General features: G+C 54.8%; 1 protein-coding gene across 8 annotated transcripts in view; it reads right to left on the bottom strand.

Annotated features, from left to right (window-relative positions):
* Positions 1 to 25381, bottom strand: part of ARHGEF11 (Rho guanine nucleotide exchange factor 11) — an 84147-nt gene that overhangs the window by 8389 nt on the left and 50377 nt on the right. For 3 of the 8 annotated variants that reach the window (XM_041746331.1, XM_041746262.1, XM_041746282.1), the window contains exons 8-29: positions 20775 to 20894; positions 18834 to 18879; positions 18224 to 18300; positions 16751 to 16888; positions 14202 to 14276; positions 13886 to 13987; positions 13016 to 13114; positions 12012 to 12054; positions 10879 to 10975; positions 10618 to 10740; positions 9707 to 9730; positions 8542 to 8686; positions 8192 to 8291; positions 7386 to 7415; positions 4878 to 5004; positions 2236 to 2415; positions 2104 to 2151; positions 1740 to 1927; positions 1362 to 1508; positions 994 to 1073; positions 744 to 869; positions 91 to 208 (exon numbers count right to left, since the gene is read on the bottom strand). In XM_041746331.1, coding sequence (XP_041602265.1) covers positions 91 to 208; positions 744 to 869; positions 994 to 1073; positions 1362 to 1508; positions 1740 to 1927; positions 2104 to 2151; positions 2236 to 2415; positions 4878 to 5004; positions 7386 to 7415; positions 8192 to 8291; positions 8542 to 8686; positions 9707 to 9730; positions 10618 to 10740; positions 10879 to 10975; positions 12012 to 12054; positions 13016 to 13114; positions 13886 to 13987; positions 14202 to 14276; positions 16751 to 16888; positions 18224 to 18300; positions 18834 to 18879; positions 20775 to 20894 — 2233 coding nt within the window. The remainder of the gene's footprint in view (positions 1 to 90; positions 209 to 743; positions 870 to 993; positions 1074 to 1361; positions 1509 to 1739; positions 1928 to 2103; positions 2152 to 2235; positions 2416 to 4877; positions 5005 to 7385; positions 7416 to 8191; positions 8292 to 8541; positions 8687 to 9706; positions 9731 to 10617; positions 10741 to 10878; positions 10976 to 12011; positions 12055 to 13015; positions 13115 to 13885; positions 13988 to 14201; positions 14277 to 16750; positions 16889 to 18223; positions 18301 to 18833; positions 18880 to 20774; positions 20895 to 25381) is intronic. The other 5 variants (XM_041746272.1, XM_041746291.1, XM_041746311.1 and 2 more) reach the window with 3 other exon arrangements.

The raw sequence follows: 25381 nt of genomic DNA on the forward strand, positions 1-25381 counted from the left end.
AGACCCCAAGGACCACAAAAGTCTTGCGAAGGCCACAAATCAAGTCAGTGCTAGAACAAGGCTGGGGGTCACCGCCCCCCTAGTGCCTACCCTCCGTGTGCTTGAGGACGCTCTCCAGCAGCAGGGGATACTTGGTGAGCCGCTGCATCTCCGAGATGATGAGGTCTCTGAGCTGCAGCCGCCGGCACTGAGGGTGGCTCTCAGCCTCCTGGGCGAGGAGCACAGACTGATTAAGGTCGACCCACGGTCAGGAGCGGGCTGATGGTCTTGAGACCCGGATGAGTGTGCGAATCCCATGTGGGTCCTGATCCCAGAGGGAACCCTTAAATATTTAGGGAAAGGCTAAGGGCAGGGGTGAAGGGAGAGAGCCCAAGGGCTGTGACTGCACAAGCCCCACTGAGCAGGTACTGTGCCCATGCTCCAGATAAGGATGCTGCCCCCTGCCAGCGTGCACACAGGTACTAGGGGGTGAAGTGGGCCTTCTGACTGCTAATCTGGGTTCTCTTCAGGGAACAGCGGTCTGTCTAGAGAGCAGGCATGAGCCAGTGTTTCTGAGGAATGGTGTGGGGTGAGGGGGCAGGGGTGGGCATTGGGGGTGTGTGTCACTAGGCCACCCTTTGGGGTGGAGGAGAGGCTGGCATGCCTGCTGCAGGGGGCTGGGAGGGCAGCCCCAGAGATCTCTGCTTAACCTTCTTCCCCTCAGCTGTCCTGAGCCATGACTGCTCTAACTTGGGAGGATGCACCTGCATGAACAGCTGAAAGCGGCTCTCCTTGCGCTGCTTGGTCTTGATGAGTCCCAGGGCTATGGACTGGTAGGAGCAGAACTGGGCGGCCACCTGCTGGAGCTCCTCCCGGGCGGGGCCATCAAACTGCGCCATAAAAGACATGGCCGCCATAAAAGACATGGCCCAGGTGTCACACCCCTGCCCCCCACACCCTCCCTCTGCCACTCCTGCAGCTGTGGGAAGGGGGACCCATCTCCTCCAAGCCTACCCGAGCCAGCATGAGGTCGCCGATCTCTCTGATAATAGGGCCCTCCTCTCGGAGCTTCCTCATGGCCTCACACCAGGAATCTGGGACAAGGAGAGAAGAGACTCAGAGGCCAGGGGTGGAGCTGCAGAGCCGGACACTCTGTGACCCGGAGAGAAGGGTCCTGGCAACTGAGCCAGGGGGCTAGCTTGGGAGCCACTCTGCTTCTAGGGGAAGTTGAGTGCTGGTTTCAGGTTACACATCAAGCTTTCTGGCAGAGAGGGTTGTGGGCTCAGGGAGGCCTTGGGGTGAGGGGCCAGAGACCTGAAGGCTGGGGGTGAAGGTGGGGGCGTGGGGAGGGAGGGATGGGGCCAGGCTGGGAGGCCCCTCACTGTGGATCTCTATGAGCTCAGGCAGGTTGGGGAAGAGCCGGGCCAGCTCCTCCCGAGGCATCAGGTTCTCCTTCTTCATCCGCTGGTAGAAGATAAGGTCCAGTACCCGGAGCGTGCGCAGATGGGAAGCCTCTGTCACAAACAGCTCTGAGCAGAGTGGTCACAGAGTGGGAGCAAGACAAAAAAAAAAAAAAAAAAAAAAAAGAGGTCAGCAGGTATCCAAAGTGATGACCGCTTCACTTTTGAGGCCACCGAGCACTGGTGTCAGATGGTATGGCAATGTCCCCGATCCCAAGGGCAGGAATGGTGACCCAGCCTGTCCCTGTCCCTGGGTGCTGCCCGACTCACTGCCCACCCGTCAGAGGCACGTGGCCTCACCATTGATGACCTCCTGCCGGTCGATTTCCCTCTGGCTCAGGCCGGCCACCACGTCCTTGCCCACCGTGTGCTGCCAGTTCTGGGTGTCAGGCTCGGGCTCTAGGTCAGACAGCTGACCCAAGTCATCCTCCAGGAGGTGAGGGAGGAGGGCGTCAGTGCAGAAGCCCAGGCTGGGGGACTCAATGCTCCTGGGGGAGAAGGCGCAGCTTCACGAGGAGGAGGGACTCACACGAGGGTTCTGTCCCTCTGTTTCCTGTGTACCGCGCTGTTTGTCCCGAGCCCGTGGAAAACCAGTGGCCGTGAGGAGGAGACACGCACCCACCCAGTCACTCAGGGATGGGAGCGTGGCTGGGCTGTCACTCACCTGCGGCCCATTTTGGGGGTGAAGGGAGGGGTTGGGTTCTCCAGAGACCTGTGGAGAGAGGTCAGTTCTCAGTGCCGTCGCACCCACCCCGCTGGGCCAAGCCTAGCCCCTGACTGCCCGAGCCCTGCCCACCTGGTGGAGAGGCTGGAGGCAGAGGAGGAGGCGGACTGATGGAGGCGGGCCGCCTCCGCAGCTGCATCCATGTCCACGTCGCTGCGAGAGCGGGGCACGTTCTCTGCCTTCCGAGACCGCTTCATCTCCTCCCGACCCTTCAAGCTCTCAGAACGGCCCAAGCGAATCTCTGAGCGGGAGCTGGGGAAGTAGAAGAAGACACCCTGGGGCCTCACGTCCCCGATAGCTTTTATCGGCTGCCCTGACTCGGGGTGCCTGTGGCCTCCTGCAGGGCCCAAACTTCTCAGTGACAACTCCCACAGCTGCCCTACCATCTCCTGCCTCTCCTCCTCCCTGTGACCCACAGGAAGGTGAAATCTGGGATCAACAGATCAGATGCCAAAGACCCTAAACACTCCAGGAAAGCTTTGGACACCAGAGGCCCTTACCAGGGACTACCAGGTCCCTGGCTCTGCTCTGGGCCGTGTGGTGGCCAGTCCCTCTTGCCCTCTGCTGGAGCAGGTCAGCTCCCACCATGGACTCTGCTGGAGGCAGAACTCTCCTTTTATAGGATTTTCTCCAGGGAGCTATAGGTGTTACCCTCACACACCCATCCAGGCCTCCTCACAGGCCTGGCAGAGAGTCTACCTGCTGCCAGGCTCTTGCCCTTCCAAGCTGTGGTGTAGATTCTCCCATTCTTAACTTGTAGTACACTTCTTAGCTTCCACTCCCTTCCTGGGGGCAGGCTGGCTCGGGAGGGCCTGTCTACAGACTGGCAGGAACCTCCCTGCGGCCTGCCATGTTTGGCCATCAAGTGTCTCTGGGACTTGAGGTGCCGATGGCTGAGTGTTGCTCCTTTCTGCATCCTGCAGTGCATGAGGCCTGTGACAGCTGGCATCTCTGAGCCCTGGCTGCCCCAGGATGGTGCCTCCCTGCGCAGCCCTGCTGGGTTGGTTCTTGCTGATACTATCACTGATCTACATCCTGCCCTGCATCTGGGACCACAGGCGGCCTGGAGAGCATGCAGGGTGCTTAAAAGCACAGCAGGATTTCAGCGAAGGAGCCAAGCATCTCATTCTGCATTTATAACGGTTCTCTGAACTGCCAAGGACTCACATGGAGCTGCCCCTGGGGTCCTGAGGGTTAGAAGCCATGCTGCCAGCTGATCCCCTCAGAATACCCTGAGGTCTGCTAGAACGCCTCCAACTGAGCCTGCTAACAGCACTTTCACCAGTGCCCCACAGCGGGCCACCTGAGCACTGGGACAAGCCACCTAGCGAGGCTCTTGGAGCGGCAGAGCTGAGTGCTTCCCTTCCCAAACCCCTAAGTGAGTAATACTCCTCCCCATGAGTGGGGGACACACCCACCTCTGGCCCCTAGTCCCTAAAATACCACCTTCTGGAACTAAGGTGTGCCTTCTATCTGCTGGCCTCTGCCCCCCTGTGCTGCTGAGATTGCCAGTGAGCCGGCCATGGGCCAGGGCAAAGGCTGCCACTGACAGGGGATTGAGAGCCTATTGAGTGAGTGTCTTAGGGCAGTTATAACCTAGCAACTTTAAGACCACAAGTTTGCAAAAGGCCTCAAGTTATCCTCGAAATATTGTTATTCGGTCTATATAACTTCATTTGACACATCTTTAACTCAGGTTTCTATGTTTAATTCATTCACTAATATCAGAGCTCAAGCTCTCAGCTCAGGACAAATTTAGCTTTCCTCTTCCCTTAAATTTTTGTCAGTTCTCCCTACAGCAGTCTTTCCACATGGCCGAAGCTTACAGAGGCTTACTGCAACAAGAGGCACCCCGTGTATGCACAGAACGGCAGACTCCTGGTGTGACGATGGTTTCACAGGTAAAACGGTTTGACTACCCAGGCTGCTACCTGGAGGCCGGGAACACCCCTGCGCTGTGGCTCAGGCCTGGTTGCATGCGCGTTATTTCTGCACATGCAGGACCACATGTACTACATACAGCTCGAGGGTGACTGAGGGAATGCATACGGACCTTTCTGACCAGGGGTGGTTTTCGCTAAGTGCTGGCTAGAGGATTTGAAACAGGACATGTCTGCTGTCACACCACAGTCAAGAGTAAGTCCAATGCCAGAGAAGGGGTCTCATTAGAACCTGGCCAGAGATGGAGGCATGCAAGATGCCACAGTGTGCAGCCCCCTTCTTGTTTTCGAGAGGGGAAGAACGGTTTGCTTTGAGGCTGCAGAACCCAGTCTCTAGCTCTCCTCCTCGTGTCCACAACCATCTCTGTGTGACCTCCCTATCTCCCAGGATCTCCCCTGGCCACCCCGCCCCAGTCTTCTCCAGCTTGTCACCTAGGGTGGAGTAGCTGCTCTATTACACTATCTAGCTCATTCTTGGTTCTCGGGACAGAGGCTGCAGAGTAGTCCGGGGATCCAGAGGAAATGTTAAGGGGAAGCAGTCCCTGGGCTGGGAGGTCAGGGGCCCAGCTCTGCCTTTTGCTGGCCTGACCACCAATACAGCACATCTCTTCCTAAAGATCTCCAGGCGGGAAGGTGGTGGGAAGAGTTGTGAGTTCTGCGGTGGGAATCTTATGGTGCAGTGGAGTCGGTGAAGCAGCTGGGATTAACCCAGGCTCCCCTCCTTGGGAAGGTGGCTAGTGCCTCCCCCTCCCCCCACCACCCCCAGCCTGTTACCTGTCACTTTCCAGCAGGTCCTCAGGAAAACTTCCTGTGGAGAGCCGCTGCGTCCCAGGCTCTGGGGCATCATATGGCTGGTTGTTCTCAAAGTGCTGAATGATGTTCCTCACGTTGCCTGGTTTGACTGGAAGCAGAAAGACAATGAAGGCTACTCTGCTTTCTGTTCAGGGATGGTGTCCCAGGACCCTCGCTCCCATCTAGGCCAGAAGACAGAGCGATGAGCAAGCACGGATGACAGCACCACTGGGCTAAGAACCAAGAGACGAGGTCCTGGTCCTCTAGACTAGCTCCTGGGTTTCTCCCACTAATCTGCAGGGAGGCATGGGCAGCCACTCCCTCTCTCACATGTTTCTTGTTCAAAGAAACAGGAGAGCAGGTAAGAAAGAGACTCATGAGATGTCCTGCAGAGGGGTTCTCCTCCTCAGACACAGTGAGCTCAGCTCCAGTGACCTCAGGACAGGAGCCTGGCTCCAGGGCTGATCTGCGTGAGGGCAACAGCAGAGCAAGGAGGGTCGGGGAGGCGGGTGAGGCCCTGGTCTCACCCACACTAACCAGGGTCCCACCTATGAAAACTTCTAAGTCTCCCTAAATAGCTAAACTCAGGGGACGCCTGGGTGGCTCAGTGGCTGAACATGTGCCTTTGGCTCAGAGTGTGATCCTGGAGTCCCAAGATCGAGTCCCACGTCAGGCTCCCTGCATGGAACCTGTTTCTCCCGCTGCCTATGTCTCTGCCTCTCTCATGAATAAATAAATAAAATCTTTTAAACAAATAAATAAATGAAAATAAAAAATAAATAGCTAAACTCATGTTTCGTAAAAAAGCATCCAGGGCAGAGTAAGCAGAACAACTAAATATCCCTTAGGTGGGCAGTGGGGGTCACAGTTTTCCAGAACTGCGTAAGAGGTGGCTGTGAGGATGAATTAGGAGAAGGGGCTGTTACCATTGCCCCCACTCTGGAGACCAGGGCCATCTGCTCTGTCCCAGAAGCCTGAGCAATGCTGCTGGGTGATGGCATGGGGCTTGGGAGCACCCTGTGACAGGCGGGCCCTGGCTGAGCCCACTGCTTCCTGTCCCCCAATGGTGAGCCACTTGTTCTGGGTGTATAGCTATACCCGTGATGAGGGACAGTTCAGGGGGCTGGTGTTAACTAAGGGTAACAGGGAAAAACAGGCAGGAAGGAGCACAATTTTTTAGAACAAGCATTTTTTCACTGATGTCCTTTGTTCTCCTTCTTCTGTTTTCTGGATGACAGTGAAACGAAAGAGAAGTAAACTCCATGTTATTAACAATCAGGTTTGGTCACTGCTAATTGGGAGTGACAGCTGATGACCTGAAATGGGCCAGCCCCCAGTGCTGAGGCATCTACCTGAGGGGGAATGGTGGTCTTCACATGTGTATACAGACTTTTCTGATGTTCCGGGAACTGGAGAACACCAAAGCTAACCATTAAACTACCATGGGAAGCTCTACTGGGCAGAGCTGGGGGCCCCTCACCCTGTACGAGCAGCTCAGTGGGGCTGCTGACTCTTGGGCAGGGTGGATGGGAGAAGATGTGTGGACATAATTAAGGGCCTGGGAGTCAAGGCCATTCTTTTATTTTTCGTTTTATAGACCTTTTATCAGAACTAAAAAATTTTTCTTGTTTAAAATAGCATAATAAGGATCCCTGGGTGGCGCAGCGGTTTGGCGCCTGCCTTTGGCCCAGGGTGCGATCATGGAGACCCGGGATCAAATCCCATGTTGGGCTCCCAGTGCATGGAGCCTGCTTCTCCATCTGCCTATGTCTCTGTCTCTCTCTGTGTGACTATCATAAATAAATAAAAATTAAAAAAATAAATAAAATAACATAATAGATCTAGGAAATTTAAACCTTCGAAATAATTTTGAACATCATTATTTTTAAATGCCACTTAACATAAAATGACTCTAGTGACCAGACAGTTTGTCGATAGCATCCCATACTCTGTAAACAGGTTCCTTGTAGGACCCAAACAATGAGTCACATGCCTGTATTTGTGGGGGCAGGCCTCACTGACAGGACCTTGGTTCACCTGCCAGGAGGCACTCAGCCTTGTGGGGTGGGGGTGGGGCATTCTTTCTAACTGCTGCAGGTATGCGGTGCGGGGAGGTGCCTTGCCCCAGGGCTTAAGCAGAGCAGGTGAAACAAGAAAAGGCCCCAAGAACTGTGAAGAGACCTGCTGTCTACTAAAGAAAGCCGTGTGACCCTCAAAAATGAGAACTTCTGTTATTATTTCAACTGAAATAAAGATTTGAGGAGCTTGTGTAGGATGTGGCCTCACATGTGCACCTGGAGCTCTGGACTTTTGGAGCCCATTCCCCGAGACGTGAGGGAGGGCCGTGTCCCAGGGCACCTGGAGTGGCAGGGGGTACACGGAACACAGGGGTTGGACGGACGAAGGGGTGGACAAGGACAGAAGGAGAGACTTGAGAGATGGAAACTCAAAGCTAAAGCAAAGAAAAACCCACAAAAATGATCCTTTTACCTTCCACAGGGGACAAGGGAATATGAAATGCTAAAAGAAAACAAACAAAAACAAAAGTAAACCATGAAAAGTCAAATTAATGTTTTAAGAGTCAAAACAAAACTTATACCAAGCTGGAAAATGAAAAAGTAGAGACCAAGCTCAGGTCTGATTGAGGAAAGTCCCACCCTCACCCCCAACCCAGGCAGCAATGTCAGGAAAGGTCACTAGCTCACCTTGAGGCCTGCCCTTCCCAGATTCCTGAGACTCATACTGAGGTCTGAGGATTTTGACTGGGAGGCCAGCAGCAAGTTCCAGACCAATGACAGAGCCGGGAAGACACATGACTGGCTCACCCAAGTTCCAGGCACACGACAGCATCAGGGGAGTCTCTGCACCTCAAACCTGCTGCCATCCTATCTGCCTGGAGTCTCGAGACTTTTGTCCCTGAGACTTCCCAATGAGGGTCCCCACGTGCTCCCAGCAGAGATGACGCCCGCCGATGAGGGTAAAGCTCACGTTTACTGCCAGCAGAGCAGTGTTGCCAGGTGGGGCAAGGAGAGGGGATTCATCTGTGTGGCTATGCAGTAGCTACAACAGGCCCCGAGTTCCTAGACTAAAGCCCAGGGACCAGCACAGGGCCCATCCCGGCTTCCTGGTCCCCTGGCCCTCCCTGGAGCCAGCACACAGCATGATGAGGGGACAGAGGGGACCACAAGCAGCACAGACAAGACGTGGACTATGGGCACGTGGCTGCTGGGAGATCAGAAGGCCCTCTGCTGATGTGCCAGTCACCCCTGCCCAAGGCCGCGAATCCCTGTACTCACTGCTCTGCGACGAGCTTTTGGGCTTCCCAATGTACTTGAGGATCGGGTTCCGCCTCTTGTCCTCCAAGGCATCCTTGTCTTTTTTGGAGTTGCTACTCTGCTGAGACAGATTTGCCGAAATTGGGGAAGGCCCAATCCCCAGCCTTGGCCCCTGGCCCCATGACTCGCCCCCAACAACTAACTGGGAGAAGCACGGGTGCTTCTGGCCCAGGTTTGCACTTGTCTGTGGGTTCTCACGGGCGCCCCATGCACAGGCAGCAGGGGGGCAAGTGCAGTGATGGGGAGGGCTTTCCCAGGTTGCCCTCTGTAGACCGCTGCACCAGAAGATACTTTCTGAGTAGCTCTGTCACCTTCTTGGTCTTTGGGAAGAAGGGCAGCCACTTGTCCTTGTCAGGTGCAGCCTGGGCCTTTTCAGCCAGGCTGGAAGACCGTGCGTCTCGGACACGGAGCCCGGCATGGTTCATGTAGGTATTGAGGGCGAAGTCCATGGGGGCGCTGGGAGACAGAGGCAGGCGTGGGAATCAGAACGCTTGGGCTGCCCCTGCCAACAGTCCAAGGGCCAGAGCCCTGCTTCCAACATCCAGGTGGTGAAGGACAGTCTGGGGTCGGGGTATTCAGGAGGCCTGGGTTTTCACATGGGGCACAGCCAGAGCTGCCTGAAAGTCTGGACTAGTGGAACTCCCAGGACAAACCTCATGCCTTCTCTAAGCAGAGCTCTTCCCAAATAAGAAGAGCGGTCAGCGGGGGACTTGTGAGTTCCCTACAATGTAAGCCAACAAGCCCTGGGCAGGCCTGGAAGACCGGCTGAGGCCCGTGGAGGATGCCCTCCGTCATCCATGCTGGGGAGGCGGCAGAGAAAAGGGGGGAGATGCCAGCCTGGCTTTGCCTTCGCCACCCTTGCACCCAGGTATGGGGAGGTGGGAGGAAGAGAGAGAGATGGAGAGAAAGAGAGGGAGGGAGGGAGAGAGATAGCCACCATGTGCCACACAGGAAACCATCCAGGGCCTGTGTCTGGAAGCACCTCTCTCTGGCTCTCAATCCTGCACTTGTGGTTTCAAGGCAGCCAAGGTTTTGGCTGTGGCCCCCTCTACTCTGAAACAGACCTCTAGCCCACTGCCTCCCCTTCTGCTTAAGCACGTGCATGCTCACTTGCACGCTGGCTGCATACAGGCTGCAAAAAACCCTCAACGCATGCCTGAGAGCAGAGGTGCTGAACCCCAGCTTCCCTCTGCAGGGACTCCTGGGAAGCTCATCCTGTTACCATAACTTTCTGCAGTGGCTTAAGAGAAAGCAGTAGGGAAGGGGAGACATGGAGCTAATTCAGGTAGCGACAAGGCATCTGCCTATGGGCGCATGGGGGTGATGGTAGACCCTTGCTCCGGGCAGTGGTCCCCGAGCAGCTGCGGCCTGGACCTCATGACCCCTGCTGTGACCTGGGGCTACCCTCAGACGGTGACCCCCGGTGCCTGGGGCACCCCTGTGCCCAGATGGCAAGCACTCCGCACGCTCACTCACCTTCTGTCCTCCTCATACTTGGACCTGGAACAAAAGAAAAGAGGTGACTCATGCTGAAAGGCACAGGTATGTCTGCTGTGCAGACACGAAAGATGGGGGCCAGAGGGGGAGGGAGGCCAGACCTCGACTCTTGGGTCTTAGTTCCAAGCTAGCGTGGGGCCTAGGAGGGGAGAGGCCTCACTCCCTCGGGGGCCTCAGCACAGCGACAGTGACATCCTTCTGGCTAAAAGGAGGGAGGGGGCAAACACAGCCGCTGAAGGATTATGGAGTAAGGGGTTTGTACTGTGCCCAGCTGAAGGGCTGGAGGACAGATGCGGTTGCACCCTGAGACCAGGTCCAGAGAAACCCATTTACAAGGCAAATGGTAACAGCAACTAACGGTGGAGGATCCAGTATGGGCCCGGTGCTGCCCAAAGATATTTACATTCATTGAGTTCTCAAAGTAACACACAGGTAGGTGCTAGATCTCTGTGGAGGAGACTGAAGCTTCACTGCTTCACCCCATCTGACATGAGCCCAAAAAGTCACATGGTGGCCCTGAAGTTGGGACTGGGGAGGCACTGCCATCGGGTCAGACGTTCTTTACTCAGGTGGGCCAATCTTCAGATGCAATTAGAAATGGTCCACCCTCCCGCTGGCCAGTTTGTCTGCCTCTTGAAGGCAGCATCTGCTGGAGACCCAGAGTGTGGCCCACCTGCCGGATCCATGTGACATCCAGGCCGGAGGCAGGGCGATCAGAAGAGGCCCAGAGGGAAGCCACCGGCCTCACCTGGGAGGCAGCGGGAGAGCCGGGCTCCCTCATCCTTCAGGGGGAGGAGGATCAGGCATTGGTGGGGAGAGGTCGACAAACAGACCCACAACATACTGGCATCCGTTCCACATGTCTGGGGGCGTGTGGGGCAGGCACTCACAGGATGTCCCCCAGCGCAGCCAGCTGCTTCTCAGCCACATGGCGTTCTCGGAGAGGGTCCCCGTCCAGGTCCAGCAGGTCATTCTCACCGTACAGACTGCCCAGCCCCAGGGTGCGCTTTGTTCTAAGCCAGACAAAGAAACAAATGTACACAGATGCCCGGCAGGTACCCAAGGAGATGAGGAATGCGCACCCACACAAGGCACCCATCAAGGGGGACGGATGGGCGAGGAGCCAGAGGGAGGGGTGGGGGCCCAGCAACCTGTAGTCCTGGATCTGCTCCTGGATCTCAGGCATGGCCGCCTCCTGGGCTTCATGGAGGGCAGCGCGAATATCCTCACTGCCGCGCAGACGCAAGTCTGGTGGGAACCCAGGGAAGATGAAAATAGGGTGTCAGGAGCAGGGGCTCATGCCTGCTGAGGCCCTGTGGCCCGGAGGGAGGCTGGCTCTCTGCCCTCCCATTAGCCAAGGGAGGTGGAGGCCTGGACCCACCAGGTCACTCCTGAATCCAAGCCTGGAGCCCTGTCATCCAGGTCCCAAAGCAAGAACAAAACACCTGGACATCCTAGGCTCCATGATGTGGAACATTAAAGTCCCGTCATCAGATGTGCCAAGGGCTGCCCTCCGACGGCACTGTGCCAACCTGTCCTTGGTGTTGCCAGGCCAGTGCACAGGCTAAGGAGGGCAGGTACTTCACATGACCCTGGACGGAGTCTGTCCTGTCCCTGAGGCAGAGTTGCAGGGTCACATGGTCAAGTACAAGGCCCGGGAGCAGCTCTCTGTTCACCCTCTGGCCGTGGGACACCTACATTCTTGAAAGCTGCCTGGGACCCTGGCTCGTCAGGTGGATGGCCTCTTATGCTGCCTTCCCCTCAGCTCTCCTAGTCACGACGTGAGAGCGAGACGGGAACGGAGCAACCACCTAGCCAGCGGGGTCCTCACTGGGTCAGCTGACACCAGGACTGGTGAGGAAATTACAGAAACACAAATGCTCCATCCAGAGCCCAATCCCGAGGTGGGATGGATCAAGTCCCTGGTTTCTGGATTTTTCAGAGTTCCCCAAGGGATACTGATGAGCGACCAGGCTTGGGAATCCCTCTAGTCTAACTGCCCCTTCATCCAGATGGCCTCGCTGGGCCCAGGAAGGTACTGGGGATGGCTGGCAGAAACGAGCTCAAGTGCAACAGGGTCACGTCTTTCTGGGACACGCTCCCCAGGTGGGGCCTGTCCCCAGGTGCTTGTCTGTCAGCCACCATGAGGCTTAAGGCGCTTGGGAGGAACTGCCCCCGCTCCCCGATCCTAGAGAAGGGGTGCCCAAGGATGGGCTACGTGCCCTCTGTGCTCTGGAGCCCTTGGGGCCCAGGACAAGACTAACTAGCCCATAAGCCAACTTACCAATTTCAGCTTGCAACATCTCTGGGACCTTTACTCTCAGTGGCTAGAAGAGAGAAGGGGGAATGGTGAGGCCCACAGCCCAGGGCTTGCGGGAGACCTCAGCCCGCTGCCAGGAGGGCCCCCAATACCCTCGTCTCCTTCCCTACCCCGCATCCTGTCTTCTCTTCCCCTGTGAGTCTGCACATGAGGTTCCATTTTGAGAAATAAACTCTAGAGCTATGGGGCCAGTGGGCCATCTTCTGGGGCAGCTGTGCAAGTTCCCCACTGGTGCCGACTCAGCAGCAATGAAGAAAACTTTACTGTGTCCTCAGGTCGCCGAGTTACCTCAGGGAGCACAGAGCTCGAGGACCAGACTGCGGGGACAGGCTGGGTTCACAGCCCCAAGGCACAGGCAGCAGCTGTCACCCCTCCTCCAGACTTACTTGAGGGGATAGGCACCAAATTCCGAGGAACACACTTTGGTCCTCAATCTCAATCTTGAGAGCTTACATCTTGGAACTGAAAGACTCGAGTCATTTGGGAATTAGCATAGCTGGTCTGACAGGCCTACAACGTGCTGCCCTGTCCACACGCACAGCCCACCTCTGCCCGCATGCTCCGGGCCTCCTCCCTACAAACCCCACTCTTGGCAGTACCCCAAGTCCAGTGAAGTATCAGGGCCCTGGCTCCTCTTGGCTCACTGATCTCAACCCCCATCAGGTGGCCTCTGGGCCTCTGCTGCTTCGTCCCCAGATGGGCGGGCAGGGAGGGTTGGGGGGAAGCAGCACTGATCCAGGGGACAGGCCATGTGCCTTCTACCTTGCCACACATGGAACAAATGGGTCAGGTGAGGAGCTCAGGGTTGAGAGCAGTCCTGTGAACAGGACCCAGGAGCCCTCAGCTCTCAGCTCCAACTTCTCAAGACCCTGTCTCTGTCCGGCCTCAATGTGTGGCTTCCTTTTCCCTCTGCTCCCATGTGGCCCTAAGAGACAGAAACACTGTAATTCAATCCATGGCTGCCTTACCGCATTCTTCTCCAGGAAAATATTCCAGATGTCTTTTCCTAAGCCTCGGGAATCCTTGGGGTTTGTCTGCTGATAAACCTCTGCGCACAAGTAAAATAGCTAGGAGGAAAGAAAATGGGTTGGAACAGGGGTTCTCATGCCCCCTACTCCAGGACTGATTCTGGCCCTGGAACGATGGGTGAGGCCTGGAGACATACATGACCCTTCTTTGGAGAGATGCCGGGGCTCCTGGTGGGTGCAGCCTTGTGATGTGCTGAGAACCAAGAGCACAGGACAGCCCCCCCACTGGAAATCCTACAGCTCAATGAATGCGGCCACACCAAGGCTGAGAGGCCCTGGTGTGGGTGCCGAGCCCTAGTCCCTCAGCTCCCAGCACGGTACCCCTGGACCCTGCGCTCCCTCCGCACTTGCTTTGCCTCCTACTCATTTGTGTCTTGTTCTCTAAGGGTTTCTGTTTTACTCTCTGTCACGTGCCTGGTCTTCACTCAGGTGCTCAGTGTTGACTGTGGCTCCCAATGGTGGTCACCCCCGTCCAACTCTTCTGAGCACGGAGCAGATTGAGAGAAGCTGTGGAGGTCACTGGTCCTCAGCCCCATCCCTGGGCACTGTCTCCAACACCCTGTCATCACCTTTGTCACCTTGCCCCTCTGCTAAGCCTCCACACGGTCACGTTGTGTACCTGCAACTCCAACTCTAGAAAGACCATGTGCTCTAAGCGGACTGAGCACAATGGCAGCTCCCCTGGCCTCCCCATGCAGGGGACGCGGCTGGTGTGTACAGTCCTGCCTGCCTAAACACCTTCCGTGTTTTGTCTGTCCCTGGGCTGCCTGCCAGTGCCCGCAATGGTCAAGACGGATGCTTCTGACTCACCAGCGGACTGGGGTCTGCCTGAGAGAAGATATAGCGCAGGAAAACACCCAGGTGAGCTGGCCGTGCCTTCAGCTTCTCAAGGTCTTGGAACACGATGTCGCTCTGGAGGGCAGAAGGACAGGGGTGGCTGGAGTGCACGGAGGTGGGGCACAGCAGCACGCCCTGCTGCAGCTTGGCCCCCATGGCCCCTGCTGCCGGGGCTCACAGGCTGTGGCACCCACCCTACGCCCCCTCACAGCTAGGGCGGCTCTAACTGCTTCTATTCAACAACAGCTGGCGTGACCATGACGAAAGGAGAAAACCAGGAAACCGTTACCTCGTTGTTGAAATAACCCGGGTCGTAGTCTTCCTCTGGGCCAATGATTAAAGGCTTTGGGCTCTGGTCTGTGCCCTGGTGAGAGTCCAGGGGTGGGGGTAAGGTTAGGGGACAGGTGTCCAAGCCTTCCACGACACCCATGTGCCACAGCATAGCACCGGCAAGGAGGGCCACATGGGTCTGGTGGACGCTGGCATCTCCTCACCTCCCCCAAATCTCAGAGGACAGAACCACGATTTCCACTTGCAAAAGTCAAGTGCTCATGGGCAGGGCCGCTGCAGTGCATGTGCACGGGGATGGGAAGCAACAGAAGGCGCATTCTTCCTGTTTGCGAAAGTTCGGGTGACCTCAGGCTTGGGGCTTTGCTGGCCCCTCGGCAGCCACGCTGCACCCACTACAGCGTCTACTAGGGCCTGTGGTCACACAGGCTAGGTCTTTGTGACAGGACAGCTGGAGGCCCACATCTGCCTCCTCAAGCAAAGCAGATGGAGTGGATCTCTCCCCATGGCGGGCTGCTCAGGGGTCTGTGGTAGATCTCCATGACCTGTCTCAAACCCACGCTTCTCAGCTTGGCTTTCTTCCTCACACCAGTTCTACCAAGAGCCTAACCCTAACTGGTGTGCCACTGACATCAGGTACGATGAGAGCATTCATACCGCACAGGCCTTCCAGATGCTTCCCTGGATAAGCTTTTCTCCCCACTACGTTTTCCACTCAACATGTTTGACCTCATTTCCAGGGATTCCCCGAGAACAGCCTGCTCTGGAGCCTCCCTGGATCACGCTTGCCCACAGGATGTCCTCCCGCCCCACTCGCTCAAGTGGCTTCTCCTGACAGCGTCTCCCGGGTGCTCCGCACTCATCCTGTGCTCCTGGGTATTTATAGACTCGTCACTCAGAATGATGGAGTCACAGAACCTGAGGCCCAGGACGTCTGTCAGAGATCAGAGTCTGGCACTCACTCGCAAGCGGAAACGTGAGGCCCACAGAGAGTCAACGCAAAGGTAGGCCACAGCCTGGGCCTCCTCATCTCCCACTGGGAGACGCTGGACGGCCGCTCCTGGCTCTGCTTGGCCCCCTGGGTGAAACATGAAAACACCAGAATTTGTTTGTTGTGAGGGGGGAGGATTTTTTTTAAAGTCTTTACAAATATGCAGTTTTTCTCACTACAGAAGCAGAAGATGCTCATTATTGAAAACAATCAGACATTGTACAGTTATGCAACAGAAAGTCTGAGTTCCCAAAGGTTCCATTGCCACCACTGAGAGTGGCCTGTCACCACAGCCCTGCCCTGATCAGCACAGATTACGATTCGGGATTGGAGGCCGTGCTAGAGCTGCTCCTATGGTTCAAAGATAACAACTAAAACAGTTGTCAGAAGGAAGACAGGACTCCATGACAGAGTCCTTCTCACCTGCTCCCGTCAGCCACCTGAGGGGGGCCTCGCTGCAGAGCAGGATGTGCACAGGGCAGGACCATGCAGCAGCCCAGGGAGGGCGTAGGGGGAGGCAGCTCGTGTGCTCAGGAGAACACGCTCTTGCATGGTGCCATGATCAAGCAGAGTCCTGGCATGGCCCGTCTGCTGTGGCTTTCTCTCACCAAGTGAATTCAATGCCCACCTCCTCTCTGGGTGGGGAGACGTAAAGAGGCTTTTCCTCAGGGGTCCAGCCTGGCAGCTGGTACCCTGCCACCATGTGTCCTAGTACACATTGGATCCCTACCTTTTCTCCTGCAGACCCAAATTGAACTCACCTCTGCCTCTCAGATCAAATCAAAGCACTAAATAGTGTGTGATGCTGGTTTTAATTCAGGACCACGGCAGAGTTCAAATAACGTAAGCTTTATGGAGTTTGGTTTAAAAAAGTACCGGGTAACGTTACAGAGTCAGTACAAGGATATAGGAGAAGCCACCATGGTGGTGGCTGCTGAATGCTAAGAAACACTGTACAAAATTAGGAGCTCTTGCTGTATTGCTCAGTGGCCTAGCTTCTGGCTCACCACTGACAGGCAATCTCCTTGATGGCCCAGGCTGCAAGCTCTGTGCCCTGAGCCAGAAGTGCTCCCCCTTCTCCCATCCCCCCGGATCAGGTCTAGCTTTGTGGGCAGTGGCTTCCACATCAGGTTTTCAGGACCTGGGGGCTCCAGGGCACCGCCCCTGAGGGTGGACTAGACTAGGCCCCATCCTGGGGTAGCTGAGCTTTTATTTGGTGCCTATATTAGTGTGTAAATAAGATTTTGTGCAAGAAAATAGATTTTGCTAAAGCAAAGAGAAAACTGAACATGAGCATTCTGGAGTCACGTAACCAGCCTATCTGCCGCTCACACAAACCCTGTTCTCGATGTCCCTTCCCTATGGATGTGTTGTGTCCTCATGCAGAGCCTGCAATAGCCTTTTGTTCCCAAACCCCTTCCTGCCACATTCTCCTTTCACTTTCATTCTCCAGGGAAAAGTTTCCTTCAAGGGGGTTCAGCTGGAGTCTTCAAAGCCGGGCCCTTGTAACCTGGTTCTCAAGGAGGGAGGGAGAACTGCAGGGAGCTCTTGACCCTCACCCGCTCACTGGTGCTGGGCCCTGGTGTATCCGAGCCCTGCCGCTGGTGGTGCTGGGCCACCCTGGCCATGATGACAGGCGAGGTTCGGGGACTGTCCAGCCCAGGGTCCGACAGTGCTGAGTTCCGATTCATCAATGCCTAGAGGAATAGAGAGCCCATTCAGAAACACCCTCAGCTGGTCTGGAGATGCCCACACCCCAGGGCACCTACCCAGTACCTACCCTGTGCCTGCCACTATGCAGAGCCCTTGGCTGTGTGGCACCTGCTTGGGCTCACGATGGCCCTGAGGTAGATACCACTACTCCTCCCACTCTTCACACCGGGAAAGGATGGTTTGCAGGGGACCCAGTGATGGGGTCCTTCCCTGGACTTGATCCTGGCACCTAAGCCTGGCCCACAGCCTTCCCCTCGAAGCCAGGTCACCTCCCAGATGCCCAGCCCTCAGGACACATCAACTATGAATTAAGACCCTCTGTCTCTTCTTGGTGTCTTTCCCACAGATGGATCATTGCATATATGTTCACCGTCCTCCCACAGACAGCAGCAGTGAGGAAATGCAATTCCAACTATAATTTAAAATTAGGGTTTATGGGACACCTGGGTGGCTCAGTGGTTGAGCATCTGCCTTTGGCTCAGGGCATGATCCCGGGATTTGGGATTGAATCCCACACTGGGCTCCCTGCATGGAGCCTGCTTCTCTCTCTGTCTATGTCTCTGCCTCTCTGCCTCTCATGAATAAATCTATTTTTTTTAAAAAAGTAGAAAAAAAAAATAAAATTAGGGTTTAGTGGCACCTGGATAGCTCAGCGGTTAAGTATCTGCCTTCAGCTCAGCTCATGATCCTGGGGTCCCGGGACCACGCCCTTTATTAGGCTCCCTCCTCAGTGTGGAGACTGCTTCTCCCTCTCCTCCCCACCTGCGTGCGCTCCCTCTTGCTACCTCTCTCTTTCAAATAAATAAATTAAATGAAAAAATTAGAGTTTAAGTGTGTTAATTAGCCTGGCTGAGCAGATATTTTGCTGACAGCGTTATTACTTCTTCCAACCACTTGTACTTTGCAAGTTTATATATGCAGACAGACAATAGCTAAGAGGAAATGTGGGGCTAAAACCTGAAATGTTTTTGACCACTCCAGAAAAGATGAGCTGTTAGAGATCTGTGACAGACCTAGAGAGGCTGTCACTCTGATTCAGCTGGCTCATCGCATCTCAGATGGTGTGGCCGCAGCCAGGAAGCCCTGCATGTGCGGCCAGGTCACCGTTTCCCATGACTGAGGCTCGCTACTGTTCATACACTGCTCTCCCCGTGACTGTTTACAGAACAGAGCTGTGATAATACAGGTGCTGGGTCTGATGGTCCTGTGCGCAGGGCACACATGAAACCCCTTTTGGACCCAGATAGGAGTGATTAAAACCCTTGGGAACCGGGATGCAACCATGGTTTCAGCCGGGGCTGGCCCTTGTGGACACTCACCTCACTGAGGGAGGGGAGGCGTTCCGTCCCAGAGTCCAAGCCATTGTCCCCCTCCTGGGAATCCAGAGAGAGTCGGCCTGGGAAGGAAAGAGTTTACAGGGGAGGGGGGGCTGCAGCCTGGAGGCCTGAGTGGGACAGGAAAGCGAAGCTGCCATCCTCCCTCCTCTCCTGATTGCCCTCAGGTCAGATACTCCACACCTGGCTTTCGCCTCCCTGTAGGCCTGTGTTCTGGCCACATCACTTCCTAGAGACACCACATCACCTCCTAGAGACGCGAGGGCTCCATGTCACCACGAGTCTGACCTTCAACCCACACCCACCACTCTTCTAGCCTGACTCACTTCTTATCACAAGAGCATGCCAGGGGCTGGGGGGCAAGGTAGGGTCTGGATCCTTGTCCTCCTAGAACCGCCCCGGTACTTAGCAGTAGGTGCGATGGCTATGCTGTCATGATGACAGCAGAAGCTGCCCCCTCCCTGTGTGTGGACATGCTTTGTCTCCCCAGCCTAATCCCTAGAGAGCCAGGGCTAGTCTGTCTTTCCTGAATCTGCCTCATGGGGACAATAAGTGAGGACCGTGGGTTGGAGACATGGGGTGAGGGGATACTTACCTTCTGATGCTCTCTGGCTGGTGTCACTGTATAGGGTGGGTATGTCCTAAAAAAGAAAAAGTCCCAAGGGTGGGCTTGGTCTACAAAGCTCTCCCTCCTTGGTACCTCCTGTAGTCAGCTCTTCCCTCCGTCTCAGCAGATAATATCTGCTGCCATTAGTGCCTTTTTCTGTTCCATTGCCTTAAAAATGCCCAGAAGGAGGAGCTACTGCTTCGTTGGTCATTGGAGACGGAAACCCCTAATGGTGGAGAGGGAGCTTTGCCCTTAGGGGAAGTCTCGGAAGTCATGGATTTATCCCCCCACACCCCACAGCACTCTCTCGGCCTTGGGGCGCTGAACACAGAAGGAGCTTCCCATCAAGGAGTGCAAAGAACTCCAGCCAGACACTGAGGGGAGGGGAGGGCCCGCCTCTAGTGGCCTCAGGGCTTGGAGGACCACCTGCCTGCATGCTTTTCTGGGTCTCACTTAGGCTTTTGGCAGCTCCAAGGTAGGTACTCTGAGGCCTGTGTGACCAGTGAGGAAACAGGAGTCCAGAGATGGTGCATGACTTGCCCAAGTTGCACAGTGGGAGAACTGGAGCCCGGCTGGCGCTCAGACCCGCAGCTCTCGGTGGGGGGTTCTGGACTCTGCCCTGTGGGGCACAGGAGTGCAGCAGCAGGGGCAAACACGTACGGCCTAGGACGGGGGCACACTTCGCCTCTGACCATAACCCCACTGGCCAGGTCCTGCTGGGATTTCCAATTCACAAACGAAGACCCTGGGACTTCCAGGGGGACCTAACCTGCCCGAGAGTCTCACAGCTGGTGAGCTCAGGACCTGAGCTATCAACCATGTGACATGGGTGTGCCCTTCAGAAAACAGAACAGTTTAAATTCAATTAGCCTGTGGTTCCTAGACATTTTGATCTGGATGTTCTAAAAAAGTAGATAGGGGATCCCTGGGTCAGTGGTTTAGCGCCTGCCTTTGGCCCAGGGCATGGTCCTGGAGTCCCTGATCAGGTCCTACATCGGGCTCCCTGCATGGAGCTTGCTTCTCCCTCTGCCTGTCTCTCTGTCTCTCTGTGTCTCTCATGAATAAATAAAATCTTAAAAAAAAAAAAAAAGAGGGCAGCCCCGGTGGTTCAGCAGTTTAGTGCCGCCTTCAGCCCAGGGCCTGATCCTGGAGACCCAGGATCGAGTCCCATGTTGGGCTCCCTGTATGGAGACTGCTTCTCCCTCTGCCTGTGTCTCTGTCTCTCTCTCTCTGCCTCTGAATAAATAAATAAAATCTTGAAAGAAAAAAAAAAAAGAAAGTAGATAATCCTCCAAGAACCTCTGTTGGCTTTGGGAACTATTATTCTTGGAAACTGCACAGTTTCTGGAGAGTTCCTTACTTGCCCCAAGGACTGAGGCCCGATGGAGTTGGAGCAGCACACTAGGAACAAGGTCCTTGAGCAGACCAGGTAAAGACGTCTCCTCTCTGGGGTTTCCCATAGAGAGGTCCCTGCTGCTACAGACCACCCTCCACGGTGGGGATCTGATGCTCTGGCTGATGTGGAAGCGCCTGCAGTCTTTGAGGAGACCCACTGTCCGCAGAAAACGCAGCCAAGTAAGATCGGTGCGGGAATAGGCACACCACCCGCAGGGAACAGATAATGAGGAGACTAAAGCCAACAGTCCGATTGAATTTATATGTATTTTTTTCCACCGCTGCAGCAGGCTCTAGGAGGGCAAGAAAGGGGCCCCCCAGCCGCACCCACACAGCGCTCAGCCTCTTTGGCGCTACATGAAGAATTGCTGCCTTTTGTTTGTTTATTAAGTACTGAATGCTCCCTATTCAGCCCTGGGGTCCTGCATGACTCAGGAAGCCTCAACCCTGGCTTTCCTCCTACTGTGCCCGCGTCCACCTGCATGACCACCTGCACGACGGTGTCCTTCCTGAAGCCTGGCCTGCTTCACTCACCATGAAGCCACCCATCTCCTGCTGAATCTTCAGCTGTAACTGCGTGACACGCCTCCGGGCACCTTCGATCTGCTCCTCCAGTGGGCTGGCAGGGTTCCGGCTGTACACCTCACAGATACGCTGGGGACGAGCCAGGACAGGGAGGGAAAGGCAGAAGGGGTAATGGTTAGTGGAGAATGGACAACTCATAGGGGGAGAACAGGCAGTTACCCCAGACAAGAAGGAGAGACAGGAGCTCTGCCTTTAGGAGATGCACGTAAGCTCACCCTTGGTCAGAAGAGGAAGGTGTAGAGATGGTGAGAAACAATACAGAGAGTAACTGGAGAAAGAAGACAGGACACAAAGGCCCGTCCAGTCTGAAGCACCATCCAGGCTGGGCCTACGCCTCATCCTACAGAGGTCTTCCTCAGCTTCTGCTCGTGTCAGACGTTCAGTGTCTGTGCAGAGCAGCACACACAGGGAGCTCACGTCGTCAGTCTCAGGAGCCCTCTCTGGCCTTGGGTGCAGGGGGAGCTGCTCAGATGCTCACCTGGAGCTCACCTGGTGTGCATTTACAGCTTAGAGCCTGGGTTTCGCAAATGGGGAGGCCTGCCCCTGAACTCTGTCATCTGTGCTCACTAGCGGTGTAGACCCAACAAGGTTTCCTGTGTCCTCACGGATAACGGGGATGACGGTCCCTGCCTGCGGGACTGTAGGGAGACCTGAACGAGACTGCCTGTGAAGCCTTAGCAGGAGATAGCTACTATCGCACCACAGAAGGAAGTGTTCCATACAGCTGGCTTGTCACACAATGAAATAATGCCGGCGTGCAGACACATTCTCTAAGCTCATCCAGGGCCCCTTTGTTACCTGACAACCTCGGTTTACCAATCCCTCAGGCCTCAGCCTCTGCGGGCGCCATCCTCTGGTGGAGCTTCCCAGCTGCACTGCACATACGTGCGGCCTCCCCACCCTGGGCCCACAGAGCAGCTCTGCCTCCAGCCGCCGGGGCTCTTCTGACACTGTTCACACCCTCTGTCTCCCATTCGACAGCTCCACGACCTCATCTTGCATGTAACGCTCCTTTCTGGTCTCTCTCTCTTTTTTTAAAGACTTTATTCATGAGAGACAGAGACTGGTAGAGACATAGGCAGAAGGAGAAGCAGGCTTCCTAAGGGGAGCCCGATGTGGGACTTGATCCCAGGACCCCAGGATCACGCCCTGAGCCAAAGGCAGATGGTCCACCACTGAGCCACCCAGGTGTCCCTCCTTTCTGGTCTTAAAACAAAACCAGCCATTGCCATGAAGCTCTTCCATCAACTCTGATTACCCTCTAAGCCACTGCCTCAGTCCTCTCTTTCCTTCCACGGATGTGTCTCCAGCCAGGGCTTGACCCTCGGGACCCAGAGCCTGCGGTCTGCACACAGTCTCATTCCTCCACCTCCTTCAGGGAGCCTGATGACCCAGTGGCCTGGCCTCAGCTGTCACCTCTTGGGCGCCCCCTCCATGGAATGGAAGGCCATCCTGGTGACCCCACCCTCCCTCATGGCCTGCCTGCAGCCTCTCCCAGTCCCTGCACCCTGTAACTTGGGTAGGCCTCAGGCACCACTTGCATCCACAGCAAGCTTGTGTGCAGGGGGACACGTGGCACGGTCCTAGCCTTCGGACTATTACTTAGTCCAATGGGGAGAAGAACAAGTAATTAAAATCTGAATGTAACAGCAAATACACAGGGATGGGAGAGGCAGCTGTGCTGTAAAGTGCTGGACTTCCAAAATTCTACCCACTCTCTGTCCTGTGCACTGGCGCCCTCGGTAATCCCACCTGGTCCTCAGTTCTGACCACCTCTGTGCTGAGGGCGCACCCGAGCTCTATCTCAACCCTGCTTTTCCTTCGAGGCTCCAACCTCTCACATCTACAGGGCTGGTCGACGGTCTTTATGTCTCAATGTTCCCTGGGCTCCCAGAGCTGACCTCCATGTCTCTCCCTAGACCCCGCCCTGCCCTCCATGCTACCCCCCCGCCCCCACCAACGGCATCACAGCTGTCAGGGCATCCAAACTTGGCACATCTTCTGTTTTCTGCCCTGTTACCGCCCCCTGGCAGGCAATTTGTCACCCATCTGACCTCTGAGATGTCCCCCGTGGCTCCCCCGTGGCCCCCCCGTGTCTTTCTGTACTGAGTCCTAGCATTCCTGTTCAATCTCCCACAGCATCCTGAAGATGGTCTCCTGGCATATCCATGCACTGAACACACTTCTCTGGAGAACACTGCTTTGGAGATGTGATCACTCCCCAACTCAAAATCTTGACCCATCCCATGGTCTTCAAGATAAACTCCAAGCTCGGCAGGGAAGTCAAGGCCCAACGCACTCTCCAGAGTGAAACAGACTGAATCCAAATTCAAATGCCACCTCAGAAAGCCCTCCTGGATTACTACATGATTATTCCTTCTTTTGGGCTTCCTTGTACTTAAATGGTATCTTAGAATTTAATGACATGTAATTCACAGAAAATAAACCTCATAATTTCAAAATGTACAGTTCAGTGGTCTGCATGCATGGGCAGGGTTGACAACAGCCTCCACGATGGAGTTCTAGAATATGGCTACCACCGGACAGGATGGTGGTTATTCCCTACTTCTCCCCTCCTCCACTCCTGCAACCACTAATTTATGTTCTGTCCTCAGAGACTTACCTGTTATGGACTTCTATTTAAAGGGACTCACATAACCTGTGGCCTTATGGGCCTGGCTCCTCCCACCGAGCCTCACGTGCTCAGGGTTCCTCTGTGTTGCAGCATATGCATCACTGCTTCACACCTGGTGGTGGCCGAGTACCATCGCATCATCCAGACTACCCTGGTCTGCCTGTTGGGCTGCTGATTAACTTTGGGGTTGCTTCTGCTTTGGGCCTGTTGTGATTAACACTATTAGGAATGCCCACCACTTATAGGTTTGTGTCTGGATGTATGTTTTCCATTCTGGGTTGTACCTGGGAGGGGGACTGATGGATCGGTTCTCTGCGCTCCTGTATGCTGACCATTCTGAAAAGCTGCCAAACCGCTGGGTGCAGTGGCTGTGTGACTTCATGTCCTCACCAGCAATGGTGGGAATCCATTAGGATAATGAGCACACAGACAGAACATAAACAAGTATTTCTCCGATTTCTCCACTCTCACCAACAACTGATACTTTCTGCTATTTTGGCTCTAACCATGCTGGTGGGTGTGGAGTGACATGGTACAGTTTTGATTAGCATCACCGGATGACTAATGATGGTGAGTATCTTGCCATGAGCTTCTTGGCCATCTTTCTTGCTTTCATGCTTCTTACTGGACTATCTTATCCAAATCCTTTGCCAACTTTTAAAGTGGCTCGTGTGTCCTTTTATTGTTACCTTTAAAGAGTCCTTTGCATATTCTGGCACTAGAACTTGATCAGATATAATGAGTTGCAACTACTTTCTCCCGTCCCATGGGTTGTCTTTTTTTACTTTCTTGTGTCCTTTGATGCACAAAGCTTTTAAATTTGGATAAAGTCCAATTTATTATGTTTTGGTTGTTTCTACTTTGGTGCCACTAAGAAAACACTGCCTAATCCAAAGTCATGAAGATTTACATTTGTGTTTACTTCTGAGAGTTTTGCAGTTTTAAAAAATAGTTCTGGTTCTTACGTTTTGGGATTAGACTGTTTACTGTGTGAGGTACAGATCCACATTTGTTCTGTGAATGTGGATGGCCAGTTGCCCCAGCACCGTTTGTGGAAGACTACTTTCTCTAGGACATGGTCTGGACATCTTGTCAAAATTCAAATGACCATATTTGCATGATTTAGTTTCTGGACTCTGACTTCTCTCCTCTGACCTACAGGTCTGTCCTGACCATTCCATGACACCTGCTGCTCCGTGAGTTATCTGCACTTTTGATAACGTGGTAGGAGTCTGTCTTTATCCATTTGATACCCGAATGGATCACAAACTCCATAAAGGAAAGCTCCACCTCTCACTTACCTGTATAACCTTTCCGCCTTCTGCCCCAGCATCACCTGTTCTACCCCGCCACAACACGAGCACCTAGCACATGGCAGGAGCTCAATGTCTGCCAAACACAGGAGTGTATTTTCACATGTCTGTGTCTTTGGCCTGTGCTGTCCACTCTCCGGCAGACCCTCCCCATCTGTTTTGCCCAAAGAAGGCCCACGCTTCAAGGCCCAGCTGAAATACAGCTCTCTCCCTGAGTCTCCCTCCATCCCCCATCCTTCATGGATTGCTCTCTTCCTTGTCCCCTTACTGACTCTCCTACCATAGTATGAATTTCTTCCATTACAGAATAGTCATATGGAAGGCAAGAACTGTCTAATCTTCCCACATCTGTGTACCACAGGACCTAGAACAATGCTTTACATGCAGCAGACACTTCTGGAAACGTGCTGAACATTAAAGAAGGGGCCGGGACAGAACTTGGCTACCCTGCTGCATCCCCTCCACCAACGGGGGTCGCCCTGCTGGCAGCCTGCTGGCTTCCCTCAGCTCTCTGTTCCCTCAGAGTGTTCTCCCCATTCCGACACCTGGAGGCATGAGGCAGGGACAACTATTCCGTGGACAGCAAATTTGGGTGCTGAGGTTTGGCC

Source organism: Vulpes lagopus, chromosome 1 (assembly GCF_018345385.1).
Source record: "Vulpes lagopus strain Blue_001 chromosome 1, ASM1834538v1, whole genome shotgun sequence".
Lineage (NCBI taxonomy): Eukaryota > Metazoa > Chordata > Mammalia > Carnivora > Canidae > Vulpes > Vulpes lagopus.